Source organism: Kogia breviceps, chromosome 1, assembly GCF_026419965.1.
Source record: "Kogia breviceps isolate mKogBre1 chromosome 1, mKogBre1 haplotype 1, whole genome shotgun sequence".
In the NCBI taxonomy this organism is placed as follows: domain Eukaryota; kingdom Metazoa; phylum Chordata; class Mammalia; order Artiodactyla; family Physeteridae; genus Kogia; species Kogia breviceps.
This window is the reverse complement of record NC_081310.1, coordinates 79,829,342-79,853,706: the sequence shown is the minus strand read 5'-3', so window position 1 is coordinate 79,853,706 and position 24,365 is coordinate 79,829,342. Positions and strand designations below refer to the sequence as shown.

The 24,365-nt window shown below is 44.4% G+C and overlaps 1 protein-coding gene across 2 annotated transcripts in view; it reads left to right on the top strand.

Annotated features, from left to right (window-relative positions):
• NOTCH2 (notch receptor 2) overlaps nucleotides 1-19,503 on the top strand; it is a 182,463-nt gene extending 162,960 nt beyond the window's left edge. Inside the window, exons 23-34 of one of the 2 annotated variants that reach the window (XM_059071567.2) lie at nucleotides 1,158-1,394; nucleotides 3,926-4,038; nucleotides 4,991-5,496; nucleotides 6,859-7,206; nucleotides 8,055-8,197; nucleotides 8,401-8,611; nucleotides 9,065-9,161; nucleotides 10,625-10,793; nucleotides 11,593-11,894; nucleotides 12,708-12,855; nucleotides 13,865-13,962; nucleotides 18,480-19,503. In XM_059071567.2, coding sequence (XP_058927550.1) covers nucleotides 1,158-1,394; nucleotides 3,926-4,038; nucleotides 4,991-5,496; nucleotides 6,859-7,206; nucleotides 8,055-8,197; nucleotides 8,401-8,611; nucleotides 9,065-9,161; nucleotides 10,625-10,793; nucleotides 11,593-11,894; nucleotides 12,708-12,855; nucleotides 13,865-13,962; nucleotides 18,480-18,587 — 2,480 coding nt within the window. In that variant the 3' untranslated portion in view covers nucleotides 18,588-19,503. Of the gene's footprint in view, nucleotides 1-1,157; nucleotides 1,395-3,925; nucleotides 4,039-4,990; nucleotides 5,497-6,858; nucleotides 7,207-8,054; nucleotides 8,198-8,400; nucleotides 8,612-9,064; nucleotides 9,162-10,624; nucleotides 10,794-11,592; nucleotides 11,895-12,707; nucleotides 12,856-13,864; nucleotides 13,963-14,895 lie in introns of both variants that reach the window. The other variant, XM_059071559.2, reaches the window with a different exon arrangement.
• Nucleotides 19,504-24,365: the final 4,862 nt, after the last annotated feature.

The window sequence follows — 24,365 nt, the reverse complement described above, 5'->3', positions numbered from 1 at the left end:
TGAGATGGCACCTTTATCAAATTCTAAATTCCCATGTGTATTTGGGTATTTTTCTGGACTTTCTTTTTTGTTCTATTATTCTATTAATTTATCAATGCCTCTCTGCTTTAAATATTAAGGATCTTCTTTTTCAGGGTTTTCCAGGCTGTGGTTATAGTTTGTTTTTCTATATAATTTTAGAATCAGATTGTCTATTAAAAATCCTGTTAGTATTTTTATTGGAGTCACATTAAATTTATGAATTTGTGTAAAGAAGACTGATATCTTTATGATGAGGAGTCTTCCTAACCAAACCATAGTGTCTTTCCATTTATTCAAGTTTCCTTTTGAGTCTTTCAGGTCTATTTTAAAGTCTTCATGTAGGTGTAGCACATCTCTTGTTAAGATTATTCTTGGGTATTTTATCTTTTATTATTGCTATTGAAAATGAGGCCTTTTCTTACATTTTTCTTTTCTTTCCAATAGTCTTGCTATTACAAGTGGTAGGAATACAGAACTACTTTCCTTTCTTTTGCAATTTTTTTGAATTAATCATGAAATCATTTCTAGAATAGTCATTGATTTCTTTTGTTTCTTTCTCAAAAATATTTACAGATACTCTTGCTTGATGGCTCATTTACAACTACAGCACATTGAATGAGTTCTGTTTTAAGTGGAGTAACCTTTGAGCTCTCAACAGGGTATTTCCCCTCTGTTTTTTCAATATAAGATATTAGTGCACTTATACTATTTTACAGGAAAAGTCAATTATATCACTCAAAATTTACTTCCAATTCTTACCAAGAATTCTTCCAATTCTTACTTGTAATCTATTTATTTATTTATTGTTATTTTTAAACTGTTTTTATATTTTGAATCAAAATGAATAAATTAATGAAAATGATGCTAGCTTACTACCTAATGAGCTGCTTCTTTGGGTTGTGCGGGAGAGTACATGTGAAGCCCTGAGTACATTCCTTCCTTACTGGTGACCAAGAGGATGGCAGCTGTCCTTGATCAAGAGTGTGTTTTGCTCTGCCTGACCTAAAAGTTCCCACCGCAGACTGAGGAATGTAACCTGACTAGTTGTGAAAGTGCCAAAAGGGTGATTCTCACTTGCTGGAAAGGAGCGTTCCAAGAATTGTCATGATTTTCTCTCTCTCCTCTCTTTCCTCCAGGCCTGCTTTGTGAAGAGAACATTGATGACTGTGCCAGGGGTCCCCACTGCCTTAACGGCGGTCAGTGTTTGGATAGGATTGGGGGCTACAGTTGTCGCTGCTTGCCTGGCTTTGCTGGAGAGCGGTGTGAGGGGGACATCAACGAGTGCCTCTCCAACCCCTGCAGCTCTGAGGGCAGCCTAGACTGCATACAGCTTACCAACGACTACCTGTGTGTCTGCCGCAGCGCCTTTACCGGTGAGCGACTTCCCAGCCTCCCCAGCCACTCTGCCTCTGAGGGAGATCTTAGTGAGGAAATTGGGCCCTGTATGACACACCCCAGACTCGAGTGAAGCTTTTCTCATATGTGAAAAACTAAACCAGCTTAATTCAAGGGCCCATTTTTTCTTAGGTCTGTGCTCCATCGACGTTTGCTATTCCTGAGAGACGCTATCTCTTTTGTTATACATTCATTATATCATACTGTAGCAGAAATATTAAAAAAAGAAATAGAATGTTGGGAGTAGTTGAGCAAAATAACATTTTTAAATTGAGGTAAAATACACATAAGATAAAGTTTACCATCTTTACCATTTTTAAGTATACAGTTCAGTGGTGTTGAGGACATTCATCACTGTTAAGCTACCATCACCACCATCCATCTCCAGAACTCTTCCTCTGAGCAAAATAACATCTTGTTTTCAGGAACCTTACATCTAACTTTGGTTTCATCACCCTGCCTCCTTTGGCATGTAGTGACTTGAGTTACTGGGTAGTCGCTGCCACTGTGACCTTTCCACCTCTGTGGGAATCCAGAAAGGCTTAGGGTCTTCTAGGACACTTAAAGGGAGTGGATCCAAATTGGGGTGTGTTTAACCAAAATTGATTGATGAGGGTTTGAATAGGAAAACTTCAGAAGTCACAAGTATAACCTGCAGTCATAAGATTTGGCTGTGTTCATCACAGATTATAAAGATGACCAAGTCCTGCTTCAGAATAAGGACTTTATCATAGACACTTACTAATTATTTCTGGAGGTATAGCAGTATCATCAGATACTCCGAAATCTGTTATGCACTTCTGGGGTCCATCCAAATCTTATGCTGTAGACGTATTCCTTGGGAGTCAGATGAGAGTCTGCAGTAGTCTACTTACTAATAGTTTGGCAAGTTGGACTCTGCTACATTCTGAGCCTATTATATCCAGACATTCTTCCTTCCAATTTTGAAGATGTGCTACCTTTAAGAACTTGGGAATTTTATTAAAAATGGGATGGATTTTCAAATATAGAAGATGCCTAGGTACATTATCAAAAGAGAAACAATCCATTATGAACATCATGCCTTTGAGGCAACACTGGACTGTAGTCTCATATTGTTCATGATGTGTTTGAGAAGCCAGAAGAGCAGAACTGACTCCTGTTCCTTTCATTACCTCTGAGGCTTCCTTTATCTGGAAACAAGGATAAGCTCTTACAAAGAAAGAAGGAAATAGATGAAGGAAGGAATGGAGGCCACCTTGAACTGGGGTCCCCTAGTCAGGAAGTGGTGTTTCTACATAGTCTACACTTGTGAATAAAAAAATCCTTTGACTTATTGATTGTAATTATGGTGGGGTGCTGATACTGAGATGAACATCAAGGGACCATCAGTCCCCGAGCCCCGTGCAAATGTGGTGGCTGCTCTTGCTTATTGTCTGCTGCTATGATTTGAAGAAACAAATATCTGTAACTCCTGCCTCATAATTCTGGTTGGCCAAAATTACTGCTATTTTAATTTCATTTTAATTTTTAAAGCCATCTCTTCCCTTCCAAGTGCCTGAAGGCCAGATGGGGCCTGAATCCTGCCATTTGCCAAAAGGCCCCAACATTACCCTATGTCCCCACCATGATTTCATTTGCTTAGTTCAGTTTGTCATGGAACAGCGGGCTCAGGATACCTTCTGTTTTAGAACTGTGCCTAGAGATCGTTAACTCTGGGAATAGTAAGCTGTGTTTTGAAACAGTGCCAGTCAGGTTACAGAAGGGCTAAAAAATGATTGAAAAGAGACGTCACTGATGAAAATTCGCTATAAACTGCAAATCACCCTTTTTCTTAGTTTTTTTCCTTTTAATTTTTATCGTAGTATAGTTGATTTACAACATTGTGTTACTTTCTGCCGTACAGCAAAGTGAATCGGTTATACATATACATATATACACTCTTTTTTTAGATTCTTTTCCCATATAGGTCATTACAGAGTATTGAGGAGAGTGTCCTGTGCTATACAATAGGGTCCTTATTAGTTATCTATTTTATATATAGTAGTGTGTATATGTTAATCACCATTTAGATGTATTGGTCTGGTGTAGCCTCTCTTATGAAATAGACGGTGTTAAAATGCAGTGAACACTTTTGCTAAATGTTTCTTTTGACTCATGAAAGCTAAAGTGCCTTCAAAAAAAGCTTAGATGTCATTTTCCTTTTTTTTTTTTTTTGTAAAAAATCTTGTTTTGTGAGTCGATTCTTATTTTGTGAGTCGATTCAGGCACGTATGTGTGCCATTTGTGCTTATTACTGAAGATAAGACAAATGAGGGAACTGCCTTGAGTCGGTGATTGGCCACGCATGTTGAGACCCAATGAGTGCCTTCCTCATCCTCTTTTGTTCCCTTAGGCTTAGAACTTAATTCTCATACCTCTTCCTCCTTCTCTAATCCTTTGACTGGCTCACATCCCGGTAGTATTCTGTTGTGTAACTTGCAGTTACTACTTTTGCCTTTTAAAACACCCTTTCATTTTCTACTCTGAGGTCGTCACTGTGAAACTTTCGTCGATGTGTGTCCCCAAATGCCTTGCCTGAATGGAGGGACTTGTGCTGTGGCCAGCAACATGCCTGATGGTTTCATTTGTCGTTGTCCGCCGGTGAGTGCCATGTTGCCTATTGAAGGAGGATGCTCTCTTCCACAGTCTGTGACGAAGCTGAGATTAAACCTGGTGTTTCTGAGCTCTGTGGGGAACTATCTTGGTGGGGACATTTCTTAATTTTAGCCTCTTTAGGAGAAAGTGCTTCAGTTTTCCATTTAGAACTGTTAAAATACTTCCAGAAACAGTGAGCTCCCTGATCTGTGACTGTCAATCTTCAGAAGCACCAAGGGCGATGGAATGTTCCCTTGAAATCAGGGCTAGTGTCTCTGGCTTCTGGGTCTTATGCTGGAGGGTAGTCTTACTGCCCAGATTGGGCCAGAGTTGGTTGGAAATGCCACTCTGCTCACATTCCTTGGCAGGGACTATTTGAGAGCAGGCTGCTTCTTCAACTAGAAGGAAGCCTAACATTAGCCATTTGCTGTGCAAACACTTTTGCTACTGCCAGAGGCTAAAACCTCTCTAACACAGATTGCTATGTGTGGAAAGATACCAAAAGGAAACCTGTTCAGTAACCTTGGCCTGGACTGAGCAAGAAGGCTAAGAATGAAATGGCATAGGAAAGTTTTTTAGACACCTAGTACTCTGAAGTGAGTTTTTTCCCCTATAAAGTCACTGTATGAGTGATCTAATGACGCTTAGGAAAGGTGCTAATAGATACGGTGTCACCTGACTCTTATCCTACCATGAACTGTTGACTTCATTTCTAGAACTGAGCTCTTAGAGTGAGAAAATTCTATATTCATCCTATGGAACTGCCAGCCCTAACCTATAGGTTGACTTGAAGAGGTCTCTTCCTAGAACTTGGTCCAGGAGGCTACACGGAGGGATCTTAGCCAAGGGTCTAGTCTTTACCTCCCTAAAGGTGTGGCCGAGAGGGGATTGGGAGGGGAAATGGGGCATGCCCTCAAGAGTCAGCCTGCCATTCTCATTTGTTCACTGATTTCCACAGGGATTCTCTGGGGCGAGATGCCAGAGCAGCTGTGGACAAGTGAAGTGTAGGAGAGGGGAGCAGTGTGTGCACACAGCCTCAGGCCCCCGCTGCTTCTGCCCCAACCCCCAGGACTGTGGCTCAGGGTGTGCCAGTAGCCCCTGCCAGCACGGGGGCAGCTGCTACCCTCAGCGCCAGCCTCCTTATTACTCTTGCAAGTGTTCTCCACCGTTCTGGGGCAGCCACTGTGAATTCTACACAGCTCCCACCAGCACCCCTCCTGCCACCTGTCTGAGCCAGTATTGTGCCGACAAAGCTCGGGATGGCATCTGCGATGAGGCCTGCAACAGCCATGCCTGCCAGTGGGATGGGGGTGACTGTTCTCTCACCATGGAGAACCCCTGGGCCAACTGCTCCTCCCCGCTTCCCTGCTGGGATTACATCAACAACCAGTGTGATGAGCTGTGCAACACGGCTGAGTGCCTGTTTGACAACTTTGAATGCCAGAGGAATAGCAAGACATGCAAGTAAGCATCCAGGGTCCCCAGAACCGAGGGACACTGTCACTAACATACCTTGGTTTCTTGTTCTTGCTCCTAACCACTCCAGTGCTTCAGCCCAAGCTGCCTCTGCTTTTCGGACTGGTGCCCTGGGGCCCTCTTCTTCCCGGTGTCAGCCTTGTCCCAGCACGCGCTGCCCTGTGCTCTCCCTTGCTGACAGAGGTGCAGGAATGCTCACTGCACAACCGCCCTCTCTCTGCCTGTCTCTGCTTCCTCGCCTGCTGCTCTCACAACCTCCTGGGGGAAATAACTTTTGGAAGTGTTGTTACCCACTCTCAGGCAGCCTGTCACATAACCTGCCTGCAGGATGGATGGAAAGGTCTGTACCTCTCTCTGTTTGCCCCATTCCTTTCCCTAAGACAGGGTTTCCCCATCAGGTTTGTCAGGAAGCATAAGTTAGCTTAGGCAACTTAACCCTCCAGGTCTTCATTGTTGCAGTTATAGGGGGCTTTGTGGGTTACATAATGACTTTCCATTTAGTCATCCCATTTAGTTTAACTGTGATTAATTTTCACCAACCTTGTGAGGCATAGGTATTGTTAATGGCCTTTCACAGGTGAGGGAACTGAGACCTAGGAGGTTCAAGACCTTGCCAAAGCACGTACAGCTACTTCTGACCTCCTCATTGAGCTAGAGTGGCACAAGTTGTACTAGGTGGTGGAACCATCAAGGGATGGGAGTGGAGGAGGAGAGGAGAGTGAAAATAAAATGATTTTTGCATCACTGGGCTTTGGGATTCAATTTCCTTTTCCCAGTGTTTGAAAGGTACAGTACACATTAGATCTGGTATCCTGTGTGGGACACACTGCTCCCCCACCTACCTTCCAGAGCTGGGATTCAATCTCGATTAGAAAAGAATTGGGCCATATCAATGTGGTCCACTGTACAGCATCTCTCGGTGGTACAGGGCTACTCTCCAGTTTCTGGAAGCACTCTCTAGAGTCATGTTTTACTTCTGAAAGCCTAGAGGCAATGGATAAAAAAAAAAATAAAGGAAGCATGAACCAAGTAGATTTTTGTTCCAGATTTGTTTACAAATCTGATGTAACAAGATTATGAGCTGCCTGGGGGCCCATGAGTGTAGTGAGAACAGTTTTGTTTCTCATTCAGAGAGCACTCACTGACACTAAGGGGTGTAGACTATATAGACTCTAAGAAGACAGCGATGGGAGAGTCACAGAAGGCTTCATGGGGCATTCGGGATCGAATCTGAGCCATAGAAAATGGGTAGGAAAATCCACATTAGTTCCAAGGGGAAACCAAATAGAGCTCCGGTCTGGTCTGAGACCCTTACCTTGTTCTCTTCCTCCTCTGCCTCCCCCTGCCTAGATATGACAAATACTGTGCAGACCACTTCAAAGACAACCATTGTGACCAGGGATGCAACAGTGAGGCGTGTGGCTGGGACGGTCTGGACTGTGCTGCTGACCGGCCAGAAAACCTGGCACAGGGTACCCTGGTCATTGTGGTGCTGATGCCACCTGAACAACTGCTCCAGGATGCTCGCAGCTTCTTGCGGGCGCTGGGCACCCTGCTCCACACCAACCTACGCATCAAACGGGATGCCCAGGGGGACCTCATGGTCTACCCCTATTATGGTGAAAAGTCAGCTGCCATGAAGAAGCAGAGATTGGCACGCAGGTCCCTTCCTGGCGATCAAGAACAGGAAGTGGCTGGGTAGGTTTTTTAATTTATGAACTTCTTAAAGCTTCATTTCATCAAGCTGAGCACTTTGATACACAGAAGTCGTCACTGCATCTATAAAAATGAAAGGTCAGAAAAAGAACAGCCAACCAAGTAACACAAGCCCATGATCCCAGTATTTACAGTTAGTGCCAAAGGTTTGCCTTGATTTGGGGATCCTGAAAAGTGGGCTGGAGCAAATGGGGGGCAGGATGTCAGGATGGCCTCCTCAAGTGCTAGAATCTCTAACCGTTTGCCGGAGTTACCTTAAATCCCTCTAGTAATGACTCCTCTTTATATTAATCCTGGCCTTCTTTTCAAGGCCCTCCATTTATGTCTCTTTGACAATGGTGATGTTCCGCATATGTTCTGTCATTCACACCCCACATTGTTAGTATATCTCACAGTGTTCAACTCAATAGCTAGCTGAAGTACAGATGCAGAGACAAAGGAGAGTAAGGAACAAAAACAAGGGGCAGGGGTGTATTTTTAGAGTGGCTCTATGTACCGTTGAGTACGTTGGACCGGGTAGGAGAAGCCCACCAAAGACAGCTTCACCCCATTTTCTCACTTTGTCTTATGTTGCCTAAGTCAGAATGCTTAGACTCAGCCAAACCAAGGATAGCAAGACATCTCCCAAGTGAGAATTAGTGTTTAGGATCTAGATGGACAACATCTTAAATTCTGAGATCTTTCTGGAGGCAGCTTCCAGAGGTGGAGAGCCTGAGGCTGAGGGTGAGGAAGAAGGCTCATGTCACCCTCTCTAACTCAGATTCCTGGACTGACGTCCTTCCGTTTTCTCACCATTTCCCTTTTACCTCTTTCCCCTCGGCTTCCCACAGCTCTCAGGTATTCCTGGAAATTGACAACCGCCAGTGTGTTCAAGATTCAGACCAGTGCTTCAAGAATACGGATGCAGCAGCAGCTCTTTTGGCATCTCACGCCATCCAGGGGACCCTGTCATACCCTCTTGTGTCTGTTGTCAGTGAGTGGCACTGGAATTAAGGGGAAAGTATGGAGAGAAAGGTGTCAGTTTGGGGGCAGAAAGAACAGGGCATAGTTTACAATGTGCAGCTCTCTATTTCTCAGGGATGGTGAGGTCAAAGTTGTTCTCTAAAGGAATGTACGGGGAATATTGAGAGGTGGACGTTTTATTCATCACTTTTCCCTGTCTCTCTGCACTTTCAGGTGAATCCCTGACCCCAAAACGCACCCAGCTTATCTATCTACTTGCTGTTGCTGTTGTTATTGTCTTGTTTATTATCCTGCTGGGGGTTATCATGGCAAAACGAAAGCGTAAGCATGGTTCCCTCTGGCTGCCTGAGGGCTTCACCCTTCGCCGTGACTCCAGCAATCACAAACGTCGTGAGCCAGTGGGACAGGATGCCGTGGGGCTGAAGTAAGGGAGTCTGCCAACAAGCTACCATTCACAGTAATAATGATCATGGATAAGGGGAAAATCAGATCTTGTTGAATCGTGATTTTATATTCTGAGCTCTGGCCATGCTGTGTTATTACACTTGACCATGATTCTGGATGCCTACTGGGTGACTACAAAATAACAAGAGTCTGGATGCTTCAATTCTGTACATATATAATCACAGTGGTCCTCAGCTTCTGTGATGAGGCAGGCACACTTTTGTTGTCAGCTCTTGATTATAGTGGGAAAGGAAAGGATATTTCCTCAGGCAATGGGATGTAATATTGCCCATTTTTCCTGGGCCAAAGGCCCTGAAAGTCTGACTATAGCCATGAGAGTGTGTGATGGTAGAAAAAATATTGAAAACTGCTATGTTCGTATATGGTATAACATCTGCTCTTATTTTACACCTTCCTAATTCTGTCACATCAGAAATCTCTCAGTGCAAGTCTCAGAGGCTAACCTAATTGGTTCTGGAACAAGTGAACATTGGGTCGATGATGAAGGGCCCCAGCCAAAGAAAGCCAAGGTGAGCTAGCCATGGTAGAACCACCATTGTTATCCATTATCTGCTCACATTTCATATTTCTGCCCTTTGGTACCTAGAGTGTCATGAATGGGAGAAAAGGGTGCTATTCTTTGCATGTTGCCCAGGCAGAGGCTATCCTAGGTTGTCTGAAAAGGCAGGAATCTTTAGGTCACTGATGGCCTTGGGTTACCTATATAAGTTTTTCAAAAAGAACTCTTTAAAAACAATAAAATAAACATGCTTCCTTCCTCAAGTGTCATGCTGATGGTACTTGAATAAGGACCACTGTGTGTAAATAGCAATTTCCTTCATGGCTAGATCTCTCCCTTATCCTCTCTGGGTACTTCTTCTGGAAGGGAAGGTGGAACTAATCAGTGGAAGAGAGCCAATGACCACTGAGTTTGGAGGCTTCAAAGCTTGAGCCCTGGAAACTGAAGCCATATAGAAGTAAGAGGTACATTGGGCTGAGTCTGACATGAAAAAGGAGACCATTTACCCATCGATATAAATGGCTGGGATATGCATGTATCCCAGGGATAGTCTAAATCAGCTTGAGGAAATAAATGCTTGAGGAATACAGGCATGAAGTACACCATGATGGTTAAGAACATTGCTTTAGCTATAGTCAGAACTGGATTCAAGTCCAAAACTCTGGTACCTTACTTAACCTCTTTGTATTTAATTACCTTAATCTGTAAGATAGGGAAAATAATAATAATTCTTTCCTCTATGAGTTGTTGTGAGGTTTAAATATAGCAATACGTGTAACTTGCCTTAGCTATTTTCTGTCACATACTAAATACTTCATAAAGGGCAGCTGGTTTTAAAATAATAATAGTCAATAAATACTTCCTGAATGCTTGCTCTGTGCTGGGCACTGGGTTCAATACAGGGTACAAGGAGACAACCTTGAGCAAGGCTTGTTGCCTATTGTGAGGAACCTTTCAGGTAGCGGTGGAAACTGCCGTGTAGTGCCATGTAAGTACTTAACACATGCTCAGTTAAGAAGAGTGAGCAGAGGGTGCTCTTTAGGACCAACAAGAGGAATTAGAGTCTACTTTCTATTTGAAGGGTAGACAGGAGTTAGTTAGACAAAGAATTGGGAGAGACCATGGCAGGCTGAAGGAACAACATAGGCAGAAGTCCAGAAGCAGGAAAATGGTGCTTTGGGGATCCATAGATGGCATGTTAGGTAGGTAATATAGGTGACGTAGTAAGGCTGAAGCCTAGAGTATGGGATTGGGGAGGTTAGGAGAGTTGTACAGATGATACAGTAGAGGTAAACAGGAACCACATCATGAGAGCGGTGGGAAGCCAATGTGGATAATAATCTGGAAGGTTAGATAGGAGGACAGAGAAAACTGGGTGGGAGATTAGAAGTGACGGGAGACTCCGGACTAGCTCCTTGTCTGCAGCTCCTGGCGTGGGCCACATTGATAGGGAGAGTTGTCTTCTCCTTTCAGGCTGAAGATGAGGCTTTACTCTCAGAAGAAGATGATCCCATCGATCGACGGCCGTGGACACAGCAGCACCTTGAAGCTGCAGATATCCGTAGGACACCGTCTTTGGCTCTCACTCCTCCTCAGGCAGAGCAGGAAGTGGATGTGCTGGATGTGAACGTCCGCGGCCCAGGTCAGCACCTGCAAGCCTCCCCTTTTTCGTTGCACATGCCTGCCCTGGCTTCCACCTTATCCCTGTGTTTGTCCCACCTTCTGATTTCACAGATTGGAAATCAGCTTGAGGAAGTGAATGTTTAAGGAACGCAGGCTTGCAGAAATTATGAATTTATATGAGAAAAGAGGGAAGGATTTCACATTGCTTCACATACAGCATGCTCTACAGCAAATAGGCTGATTATTTGGGATAGATTTTAGTAGGACAAAAAAATAATATTCCAAAGCAGAGGGATAGAGAATTTGTTTAGTTCGTACCTTAGTGCACATAGTTTATTAATACTGGATATTTTTAAAAGTTGTCCAGGGCTTCCTGGTGGCGCAGTGGTTGAGAGTCCACCTGCCGATGCAGGGGATACGGGTTTGTGCCCCGGTCTAGGAAGATCCCACATGCCGTGGAGCGTCTGGGCCCATGAGCCGTGGCCGCTGAGCCAGCGCGTCCAGAGCCTGCGCTCCGCAACAGGAGAGGCCACAACAGTGAGAGGCCTGCGTACCGCAAAAAAAAAAAAAAAAAAAAAGTTGTCCAATTTAAAATAACATAGCACTTAGGAACTTGAACAGGAAAGCTTATTTAACGTAGAGAATAGCTGCTCTTTACAGAAAGGATATTATCAGGGAAAAGTCAATTGCCGATTACCACAAGAATCACAGAGTTTTTTCACAAAATAATAATTTTCTTCACATTGAACAACAATAGGGTTAATTGAACATTAATGTCCTTCCCCTCGAATACTTTTTGGAATTTTCCCTTCCTCTAGATGGGTGCACCCCACTGATGCTGGCTTCTCTCCGAGGAGGCAGCTCAGATATGAGTGATGAAGATGAAGATGCAGAGGACTCTTCCGCCAACATCATCACAGACTTGGTCTACCAGGGTGCCAGCCTCCAAGCCCAGACAGACCGGACTGGTGAGATGGCCCTGCATCTTGCAGCCCGCTACTCGAGGGCTGATGCTGCCAAGCGCCTCCTGGATGCAGGTGCAGATGCCAATGCCCAGGACAACATGGGCCGCTGCCCTCTCCATGCTGCAGTGGCAGCTGATGCCCAAGGTGTCTTCCAGGTAAAGAACATGTAAAGAGTTGGTTCCTTATGGATCTAGTATATTTTCCCTTTATGAAGGCACTTAATATCCCATTACATTTGTTCAGTGATTCTTTGAGAAAATAAGGCAGATGATAGAGTCCTGCTTGCTGGAAAGGAAAAGGGAAAGCAGGAAAAGGGAGGCAGGCAAACAGACTTGACTATTTACAGCCAGGAAATAATAGAGCCAACAGCAGAGAACACCAGTCTTCTGATTGTTAATCACTGCTTAGCTTTGTTTTGTTTCTGATGTGGCAAAATGCCTCCCAAATGAAAAGATCAGATGGGAGTGATACCTGTTAATGAAGCCTCTGACTAGTGTCAGCTTCTCCCTCTAGATATATCTGACCATATGGGCTTCCAGCTGCTCCTTGGTGGGTTTCTTGGCATGAGTTCATGATGTATACCTGATGCCCTATTATTCTACCCTTATAAGGAAATTGGAGGCATGCTGTATCATCTTAACCTATACACCATAATTGAGGTTGTGGTATTTTCCCACATCCCTCTTCTTTCTTTAGAAAGTAGAAGTACATTAGTTTGCATAGCCATTGTAAAGCTTGAGCACCTATTTGTTTGTATTTTTGTTCATCCATTTACTCCTTCATTCATTCATTCAACAAATACTTATTGACTGACCTTGGTAGAACCATGGGCACAAAGATAACAAGACGTTCCCTGTCCTTCAGGGACTTACAGTGTAGCCTCAGCTCTGATGCTGTTATTTCTTATCTTAGCTTCATTGTTTTTTGTATCCAGGTGACTCTCTTTTCTGTACTTTCTCGTGTTCTAGATACTGATCCGCAACCGAGTAACTGATCTAGATGCCAGGATGAATGATGGCACCACACCCCTGATCCTGGCTGCCCGCCTAGCTGTGGAGGGAATGGTGGCAGAGTTGATCAACTGCCAAGCAGATGTGAATGCAGTGGACGACCACGGTACGGATGAGAAGCAGGGATTCACATTCCTACCTGCAAAGCAAGCCTCTAGGGAGGAGGATTGTTGCACGATCCTTAATGAGCTGTCGCAGATCCAAATCCACTGAAGATTCATTCAGTCATTCATTCTTCCTTTTACCATATTGAGTTCAGAGATCTGAGACAGTGGGAGGTGTCCATAGATGAAGCTGGGAAGGGATTTTTAGTGAGGGTTCTTGGGTCTCAAAGCAGAGGTCTATGGAAGGTTGCCCTGTGTACATTCCCAGGCTATTGATATGAGGATGTGAGAGGCAACGTCATTGTGGAGGTGATTCTAACTATGCATTCTGGCATGTAATCAATAAGTAGGTTATTGTCTTCAGTGTGTGACAGGGTAGATTCTGCTATGTGAGGGATGTGGTACCATAGACAGATGATCCTTTTACTTAGAGGTCTTCTGGAGGCTAGGCAGCCTGTGCTGAAGTATTTCTAGAATAGGGGAAAATGAAGATAATACTTGGGTTTTTCCTATGGGCCCCCAGAGAGAACTGGCTTCCTACTGCTGTCTGAGAAGTTCAAGGTTTCCTTGTACAAATCCTGATGCTTCCCGAGAGTAGGAGTAGGACATGTCCCTCTGCTCTGTCTGCTTATAAAAATGTTTCGTTTGTTTTGTTTTGTTTTTAATATTTTTTATTTTTATTTTTATTTTTGGCTGCATTGGGTCTTTGTTGCTGCACGTGGGCTTTCTCTAGTTGCGGCGAGCAGGGGCTACTCTTCATTGTGGTGCAGGGGCTTCTCATTGCGGTGGCTTCTTTTGTTGCGGAGCACGGGCTCTAGGCGCGCGGGCTTCAGTAGTTGTGGCACGCGGGCTCTAGAGCGCAGGCTCAGTAGTTGTGGCGCACGGGCTTCGTTGCTCCGCGGCGTGTGGGATCTTCCCGGACCAGGGCTCGAACCCGTGTCCCCTGCGTTGGCAGGCGGATTCCTAACCACTGCACCACCAGGGAAGCCCTAAAAATGTTTTTCCCTGCAGGAAAATCTGCTCTTCACTGGGCAGCTGCTGTGAATAATGTGGAGGCGACCCTTTTGCTGTTGAAAAATGGAGCCAACCGAGACATGCAGGACAACAAGGTACAGTCTGGGCTCTGAGCTGGAGGGCAGGCATAGCAGTACCTCAGATTATAAGGCCTTCGCTTTTCTCCTGTAGCTCCTCTTGTGATAAGGATAGACAAAGGTGGAAGCAGATTGGAACTTGGTCCAGAGAGCTGGAGTGCTCGTATTGGGCTTAACCAGGGAAGTGTCAGGATTGACCCTCTGCCTACTCAGTACTCAGTCTGCATCAGGCTCTCCTGTCAATAACTTTGGTGTAGCTTTCTCTGCGTTTCTCTTCTTTGACATTTCCCTTTCTCCTGGTCTTCATTCCGTTCACAGTCACTTCCTTTTCATTTGTTTGTTCTTATTTGTTTTCTTGATACTTTTTCCCCCCCCTGTTCTTGGGCACCATGATGTTTTCCTGTTTGCTTTTCTTCCTCTGAGTTTTATGTCATGTTTCCCCTCTCTTGCTCATCTTATCTTCTCTCATTCATTTCCTCTTTTCCCTTATGTTAGTTCTTTCTCTCAGATGTTTTATCTCTTCTTTCTTTTACTTTCCCTTATTTTTCCCAGTCCTATACATGCTTTAGGTTCTTCCCCTCATACCTTTCTTATTTCTACCTATTATTCCTTTTAGAACCCTATTTTAATAAGCTCAGTGCTCTTTTAAGTGAATTTCTGGCTTGGGGACATGCTTTATCTCACATGTTCCCCACTAAGGAGATGTAGCACTCAATGGGGCAAAATTGGTTCTTGGGGAGGGGTAAGATAATCTTAACTTTCTTTATGTATAAAGTACAGATATCCATTCAGTACATAGGTAGTTATACACTTTATCTGTGATATTAAAATTTCATCCGGGAAGGAAGTTAGGAAAAAATGTCTAAAGTGATGATAACAAACAGATTGAGAAACACCACTGTATTCGCAAGAGTGTTATTAAAATGTGCTCTGTGTGGGCCTTTTCTGTAGGAAGAGACCCCTCTGTTTCTTGCTGCCCGGGAGGGGAGCTATGAAGCAGCCAAGATCCTGTTAGACCATTTCGCCAATCGGGACATCACAGACCACATGGATCGTCTTCCCCGGGACGTGGCTCGGGACCGCATGCACCATGACATTGTGCGCCTGCTGGATGAGTACAATGTGACCTCGAGCCCTCCAGGCACCGTGCTGACTTCTGCTCTCTCACCTGTCATCTGCGGACCCAACAGATCTTTTCTCAGTCTGAAGCACACCCCGATGGGCAAGAAGTCTAGACGGCCCAATGCCAAGAGCGTTGTGCCCTGTAGCCTCCCTAACCTTGCCAAGGAGGCCAAGGATGCCAAGGGGAGTAGGAGGAAGAAGTCTCTGAGTGACAAGGGCCAGTTGTCTGAGAGCTCAGTGACTCTGTCCCCCGTCGATTCCCTAGAGTCTCCTCACACATATGTTTCCGATACCACATCCTCTCCGATGATTACATCCCCCGGAATCTTACAGGCCTCACCCAACCCTGTGTTGGCCACTGCTGCCCCCCCTGCCCCAGTCCGTGCACAGCATGCACTGTCTTTCTCTAACCTTCATGAGATGCAGCCCCTGGCTCACGGGGCCAGCACTGTGCTTCCCTCAGTGAGCCAGCTGCTGTCACACCACCACATTGTCCCCCCGGGCAGTGGCAGTGCGGGCAGCTTGGGTAGGCTACATCCAGTCACTGTCCCAGCGGACTGGGTGAACCGCGTGGAGGTGAATGAGACCCAGTACAACGAGATGTTTGGTATGGTCCTGGCTCCAGCTGAGGGCACTCACCCTGGCATAAGTCCCCAGAGCAGGCCGCCCGAAGGGAAGCATGTACCTGCCCCTCGAGAGCCCTTGCCCCCCATCGTGACTTTCCAGCTAATCCCCAAAGGCGGCATAGCCCAACCAGCCGGGGCTGCCCCGCCTCCGTCCGGCTGCCCTCCGGCTCTAGCAGGCACACTGCCCACCATGTATCAGATCCCAGAAATGGCTCGTTTGCCCAGTATGGCTTTTCCCACTGCCATGATGCCCCAGCAGGACGGGCAGGTCGCTCAGACCATTCTCCCAGCCTACCATCCCTTTCCAGCCTCTGTGGGCAAGTATCCCACACCCCCTTCACAGCATAGCTATGCCTCCTCCAACGCTGCTGAGAGAACGCCCAGTCACAGTGGTCACCTCCAGGGTGAGCATCCCTACCTGACGCCATCTCCCGAGTCTCCTGACCAGTGGTCAAGTTCATCCCCCCACTCTGCTTCTGACTGGTCAGATGTGACCACCAGCCCCACTCCTGGGGGTGCTGGAGGAAGTCAGCGGGGACCTGGGGCACACATGTCTGAGCCACCACGCAGCAACATGCAGGTCTATGCATGAAACACTCTGCCTCCAGCGTAGGGACAGAACTCCTATCGTAAATGCTGCTGAGGAGCAAATGAAGGTCGTCCGGGAGAGAAATGAAGAAATCTCTGGAACCAGCTTCCAGAGGCAGGGGAGAGGAGATGCTCTTATCTTGTAGATGATGCAAAGGAAGCAATTTTATTAGCTTCACTGTGTATCTGCAGGGTTTGGGGAGCAGGGGAGGGACAAGGCTCCTTGTAATCTCTTGCCCATCAAGCCCAGGTCCATGGAATTGCAAGATGAATACAAGACTTGGGACCGTGTTTCCTCTCTTCAGTGTGGGCAACAAGATTGATGCCTGTTGCAGACATTCTTGCAGCTTGGACTGTATTTTCAGCCTTGGGGGCTATTGCTATATCCATGAGAAGATTATATAGTAGAGTCCTATTGGGAATTGTGCCCTGGAATTCTGCTGGAGTTGACCTATCATATATTCTCATCCTTGGAAAGTCTTTTGACTTCACTTGGTGCTGTAATTGTTGCACCTCTCTGTGGCTGGAACCCCACCTGCATGTTATAGGGCAGGACCTTTGTGCTTTTAATCATTCCTGCTCTGGAAAGCACCTGCAGCCTTCTTTTCCCCTCCTATTTTCCCATTGTCCCTAGGAGTCTCACAGGGTTTACTTTTATGGTTCTCAGCAGAAAACGTTCAAGTATGTTTCTTTAGAAAATGGACATAGTGCATTCTCCTACATAATATCATTCGTAAAAGAAGAAGGGGAGCAAAATATTTTTCTTTGAACCCATTTAGGGGACCAGAACCCCCTTCAAGAGGCTGCCCCTGAATTCTCTTGCCTGCATGCAGGATTCCTACAAACCTTACCAGGAAGAAGAGTAAGAATCTGTTGTTTTTTCCATTTGTGAGCCTAGTAAGTGTGAAGGTTTATCCTTGGCAGTGTAGGTAACATGAGCCCTTTAAAAACCCAAACAGACAAAGGTTTGGAATGTTGGAATGACCAAGAGATAAGGTAACTCATGCAAGGAGTGGTTACCCACTGACCCGTCCCTGCCAAGCATTCCATTGACTGCCAGTGTGAAACGCATTTGTTCCCTGATATTAGAACGCTCGGCCTGCTTCACTCACACATCCAGCAGAGGAAGATCATCTTAGCTGTTGAGCCTTCCCCTCCATATATCTCCAAGAAGAAAATGTCTCAAACAATATTCCCTCGCTGTTTAGAAGTGAAATTTCCTCCGCTCAGGGGCCCCCTGTGACAGTCGTCTTCCCCTAGTCAGATGGCCATAGTCTCTACTTCCTGATGTTCCTTCTGATCCCAGGCCCCTTCACCTAGCTTCCCTGTGGGGTCTGATTACTGGTGCACCCAGTAGGTTCTCACTGAACACGTGGGTTTTCTGTGTTCGAGTGTGGGAAATAGAATGTTGGCTTACAAGAAGGTTGGAAGGGGAGGAACTGTGAGGTAGCCTTTGCTATTTTTTGCTACCATTTCTTTTCCTTTCAAGCAATCATGAGATTCTCTGTTAGGGAACTAATGTGGACACTTATCAGGGACATTTTCCTTTCATAGAGTCACCTGCTAGATGATAATGGACAATTACAGACTCACTGTCTTGTCACCCTCATGTTCAGATTGTGATTGTATCTCACCTGAGTCTGCTTCCTGTATTTGTGGTGTTGGCAACGTTTTTGACCCTCTGTCAAGGACGAAGCATTCTAGCCAACACTAAAAAGAAGAGAAAAATACGTTTCTTCCTCTTCTCCATGAGTCAGCTAACAACTGGTCCTGTCTCCGCACTGTTACTTCTGCCTGGTACTATGATGTCATGACACATGGAAAATTAGTTCTTCTGGGGACATTTTGTAGATATTAATAGGTGGTCTGCCTACTCCATATTGGTTTCGATAGTTTTTATTCCTGTCTTGCCTGGGAGTATTCATCAGTTCTTCCCATTTACCTGATTGATCTGTCTGTGACTTCGTATGGAAACCCTGTGTGTCTGTTCGCATGGAAGTGTACAAAGGATTTTCCCAGTCCTGCCCAAGTTCATTGAATTAAAAAATAATTTTGTTTTTCCCTGATATAAGCAGATTGTTTGTTCATTTGTATTTTATTCTCTCACATGGCAACTCTACCAGCCCCTTTCTTAGTATGTAGTATTTTATCATTCTAAATGGTGACTCTTTATCCTTGGACCCATTTGTTGATTCACAGGTGGGGAGAACCTATCTTCATGGATCACTGTGGACCCCACACATCTGCACTACTCCGTCATCCCGTTCCAGCCCCGCTTCCTCAAAGTGTCAGCCTCTGATCCAGTAGCTTGATCCCTTGTAGCCTCCTCCATCTGCAAGCACACTGTAGGCCTAACTTGCTTGTTCCTCTTTGGGTTTTGGGGAAATGAATGTGAAAGCTGCCATTACAGACAACAGGCTTCAATGATGAGGAGGAAGACACTGCCTTTCCAGCATTTATGAATTGCTTAGATTGTAAGAACACTTGAGTTGTATAGTACCTAGTAAAAGAGAAGGTAAGATGGAGAATCACTTTCTCACACGGGTGCTGAGTTGGAGACTAAGTTTGTATGGGATACAACTTTTATTCCAGGTATAGGTCACCCTCTGTGCCCCCCACATTCTTGTTTTATCTTTATAAATTCTTCCTTTGATTCCTCTTCTGTCTGCCTTTGGGGATATGTTTTTTATTTGTTTCTTTTGTATTAAGTGTAATTTTCTGACTTACATGTTGGTGAGGGAGGGAGAGGTTTGAGGGAAAGAGAGACTGAGAGCTAAAGATTTTATGTAAGCAGTCAGCTATGATGTGCAAGTCCATTATATCATCTTTTTATTAAATTTGCTAGTTCATAATTCTTGCATAAAAAAGAACCAAAGGTGTAATGTTCTGTTGGCAGGTGGTTTGGGGATCTTGGCCTTAACTAATATACTGAATGTATAATGACTGTTTGAGAGGACAAGTTTATGTGCCCTGAGGCTCCCATTCATAACTGCTTGGTACTGTGGCTTCTTCCTTGTGTACATTTCTCATAAAAGTGATACGATATCTGTTTGTATGAGAAACCCATAACCAGTAAAATGACTGCATATTCCTGACTATACATAGTAAGGAAAATGCACAATTTGTTTTTAATTTTCAAAGTTTCATTCTAAAAGTAGTTAAGACGAAATTTATATGGAAGCATTTTTATCACAAAATAAAAAACGTTACATGTCAAGCTCAATGGGCACTGCAGTTTTTATTTTCCATTCTAGCATCGCTGGTCTTGTAATGATTTACCTTATGATGTCATAATTTGCTGAGAGAGAAAACATTTTCTTTTCATTCTGAATCCCACAGAGCGTAGCACTAGTCTTTTTTTCTTTCACCAGGCAAAGAATAAATAAATGCTTTTGAGGAGAAAGCTTCTGCCAGATAGGAAGCATCACAAGATTGAGTTACTTCTCTGTGCACTAACTGGTGACAAATGGACAATGGCTCGGGACAAAGTGCCTTCCAGTGGAAATGTAGAATATTTGCTAAAGCCAGAATTGGGATTTGGGATATAACTAATAAAATCAATGGTGCTATTAACTAAACCATTAGTTTCCAATATTATTCCTCTTTAAATTTTGTATAGAGTTGAAATATACAGCTATATAATATTATTTTGCATAAATAGATGTTACCAAGTTCATTCATACATTTACTTGTCAATCAGTGAGATGTTTAAACGCAAATACTTGACCTTGATGGTATATATGGCATTTTAAACACAATTGGTATCATATACTGGTTTTCCTGAGTGTTATAATTTTATATAAAACACATTTGGGTACTCATGTTGGGTTTTGAAATGGTGTAAAGAGAAAATGAATTTGAGAGCTAAGGAATGTCTTGCCCAAGTCTGGTTCTCTACAGGCTGGCTTCTCAGAACCTTTCAGATTCTGTGGCAATGAAAATTTGCCCCATGGAAACCTACTTCAGTGGATCTGGGCTGTCCATCACATCCTATTCCTGCAACTGCAAGCGTAGAAACCTAGTGCTTGATCGTGCAGGGACTATCCAGGGCTTTCCTAGGCATGAAATGCAAGAAGGGAGAGCAGGGCTGGAGGCCAAGGGCTGCCATATCACACAGCTGGAACAATAGACTTGGACCCCAGGCCATGGTCACACCAAGGAAGGGACTGGGCTTCCCTGTCATGCAACTAAAAGGCCTCACAGCTCAAGGAGAGGGGGTGAATTCTTTTCTCAGAACATGATAATAGACCAAGCGTCTTTAATGTCTGCACACTGTAATGATGTGATGGGCAATAGGCAAGCTACAAGCTTGTTACTGCCTCTGCTTCCAAGTTCTCACAATAAACACTGCCTCAGCCTTGCTGCATGATATTGAGGTCATTCACCTCATTTGGTGACAGTATTGTTTTTCTCTTTAGACTGTGCCACGCGGCTTGTGGGCTCTTAGTTCCCCGACAAGGGATCCAACCTGGGCCTGCAGCAGTGAAAGCGCGGAGTCCTAACACTGGACTGCCAGGGAATTCCCTGGTGATAGTATTTTTTAAATGAAATATGAATCAGGTGCTTGCAAAAGCCCCGAAGAGAGATGGTGTGTGTGAAGTGTGTGTGTGTGTGTGTGTGTGAATGTGTGTGAAACAAAGAGTGAATACAACTTTTCCTTCTTTTGAAAAGGACCTTAAGAAAACACATTTAAAACATCTGCACCAGTCAAGTCCTGACGGCAAAGTCTGGGCAAATTCAAATGAGGATAATTTAAGAAGGGCTTATTTATCAAAACTAATTATGCAATGCGTGTGTGGTGTAGGGGAAACCTAAGGGGTAGTGCAGAAAGTCCTGATTAGCGTCAGCATCTGTTACCACTTTCCGGTCCAAAGGCGTGAAGGCTGGGAGAGGTTACTGGAAACTGAAAGGAGGGAATCCTATAGAACAAATTAACTCAAGGAGAGCTGTGACTTCTGCCAGGGGTATGGTGAGCCCCAGGCCCTCTCACTGCAAGGAAGCCAAGAAATGAACACCCTGATCTCATTCCCCACCACACTTCCACCCTGGACTTTCTATTTGCTGAATCCAAGTCGAAGTCTGAAAATAAAGGAGTCTTTTGGAATTGAACCATCGATACAGATCAGCTTCCTGGAGGAGAAATCTTGGTGGAGAAAGGGAGTGGATCTGGAAGGTGCAAACAACATTATCCAAAACATTGATCCTCCAATGATAATATTTCTAAAAAACTTCTGTTGACAGCCTGCCATTGATATGTGAAGGCAGGGAAATTATGTACTGATAATCCTGACTTCTTTTCCTGATCAACTAGTGTGTTTCTTCACCACCTTGTCTTTGAGCACCCAAAGTGAAGATAATCATCAGCAGGAGGATGGATAAATTATGGTGCTGTCACTCTATGGACTACTACCCAGAAATGAAAAAGAATAACATGCAGAAAGATAGAGGTGTCATTGACATAATGTTGAGCAAAATAAGCTGGACACTAAAAAATACATTCTGTATGATTCCATTATATAAGTCAGAAAAGCAAACAGTTGATAAAGATCTGAATAGTGGGTACTTTTGGGGGAGAGGGTTCTTGACTGAGAAGACTGCAAGAAAAATCTGTTTGGAGACAGAAAATACCTTGACTTTGGTGGTGATTTCATGAATGTATACATAAAATTTCATGTAAAATTTACTTAAGATTTGTGAATTTTACTAATGTGAGTTATACTTCAATAAAATGTATCTATAATACTGACAGAAATGTATAAACACCTAATATAAATACTGTAGTATATAACTATGTATAATTTTATATTTTAAAATTATAATACATTAATACTTTTTCATATTTGTTTCAGATGTTCAAAAATTAGGTAATATAAGTTGAGACTCCTATATCCTCTCAGTAATTCCATTCCCCTCCCTTCCTTCCTCCCTCCTTCCTTTTCCAGTTATTTGCTTTCATAAATTTAATTTGTGGAGATTATTTTATGCTTAACAACATTGCTATTTGCAATAGGTGATCCATGAGGCAAATATATTTTCAAATTCAGTTGTATAAATTGTGAGACCACAGAATTGCAAAATTACTTAAATGAGCAAGGCAAGCCAGCTATTGGCTAGCTGGGTAGGAGAATTTGCACCAGCTGAGCATGCATGCAGTTATGTTTAGTCTCATACAGCTTTTTTGTATTTTGTTGCTTGAGGAGAGGTGTGTCCAGGTGCAAGCATTGCAGCACCGCAGCAAAGGGTCCCAGATCCCAGCCTGTCTCAGCATAAAGGCATTCTTTTTATTTAACATCAAATGATGTTTGTATTTCTAAAGATAGTAGAAGATGAGGTATTTAAGCACATGAGTGTCTATGTTGTTTGTTCCTAGTACATTTGATGTACCCCTTTGTTACCAAACCCAGGTTCGGTTGCTTCTTGCTCAAGAGTCAATAATTCGAGAGGCAAGTGTCAGTAGAAAGGAAAGGTGCTTTAATCAGAAAAGCCAGCAATCTAGGGAGAAGGTAGGCTTGTGCCCAGAGACCAACTCCGAAGATTCTGCTCAGCCATGACAATTTTAAAGGAGAAAAAGGAGGAAGAATCTCAATGAATCATCAACGCAGAAATTTGGATTCTGCATCATTCCCCGTTGCTTGAAGACTTGCTGACTCTTCAGATGTTATCTTGCCTGCATGATCAGCCTGCAGGATTGCTAAGGGGGCTGTTGAGAATAGAGAGCTCATCATTTTTTAACTGCTTAATTCTTCATTCTCACTTCTTTTTATCTAGGAAAAGAATCAGCAAGTTAGACAAGGCATGGTGTGCATTCAAGAGAGCATAAGTCAGGAGTTAGGTTAAATTGCCTAGTGAGCTCATTCCTATAATTAAGTTCTTCTAAGGTTAAAGGGGAACAGAAATGGGCAAAGAGGAAAGGGGCAAAAGAGCTGTTTTCACCTTGAAACCTTGTCTGCTGTGCCTCAGCTGGGTTAGTCATTGTCCACCATTCACAGGTACAAAGCATAGCACAAGCAAAGGATCTATGTCAATAATGAGTGTCATATTCCAAGATAGAACTGAGGCTTCTGCACGGAAGCTGTGTCTCAATAGGGCCATAAGACCAGGTTGTGAGCGCCTTTAAATGTCAAACTGAGTGGAGAGCTTATCTGAAAGCAACAGGAAGCCCCTAGAGATTTATAGGCAAGGAATGAAGTAAAACAGAAGAGTGGGGTAAGCAATTGACAACAGTGCTCATCTCAGTAGGGAGAGAGGAAATGCTATGTGACCCCAGAAAAGTCTGTGAACATGCACTGGGGGTGGAAAGACCCCTGCACCCACCAAGAGCATTGGAGTGCAGTCACACTGGCACAAAGTCCAAATTTCCTAGCTTGGCATCCCCTTCATCCTCTGGGCCCTCTGTGTCTCCAGACATCTCCGCTTCTTCAGAAACCTCAGTTTCAGTGATGTGGCCCTTTCACCAGCCCACTAGCTAGAGGAGTTTGTGCCTTTCTTGATCACCGCTTGCCTGGCTTCTGGGCCCCGACTGTCTCCTTCTCTTCTACAGTGCTTGCTTGACAGATGACCTACAGTTAAGGCAAACTTAAGTGCTTGTTCTTGCTGCCACCACTCCTCTGCTCATCCACCCCCTTCGTCTAAAATGTCCCCCTCCCCTTGCTACTGACTTTCAGCCTCCCTATTCTCAAGTTCCAGCCAAGTTGCCATCTAACCTGTCCTGCATCCCCCTAGCCAAAACACCACTCCCTCCTTGTAATACCTAAAACTACCAATTTATGCCCCTCACCCACTCTTGTGAGGTCTTGAATTATAGCTGTTTGATCTTGCTACCAGTGTGGGAGCTCTGCTAGTTGCTGAGGATGTCTGTTCCAATTATGTATTCCATAACCTTGGAGATTACCCCAGGATGGGCTTGGGGACCCACTGGGTCCACTCTGAAGTAGTCCTGAGCTAAAACACCATTGATCACCCGACCTCCATAAACCCTTACTCTGACTGGCAGACCACAGTGATGTTTGGGGTCTCCTGGAATTAGTGTCAGTTCAGAGCCAGTGTCCGGTAATCCTCAAAGAGCTGATTACCTCCTTTCCCCCA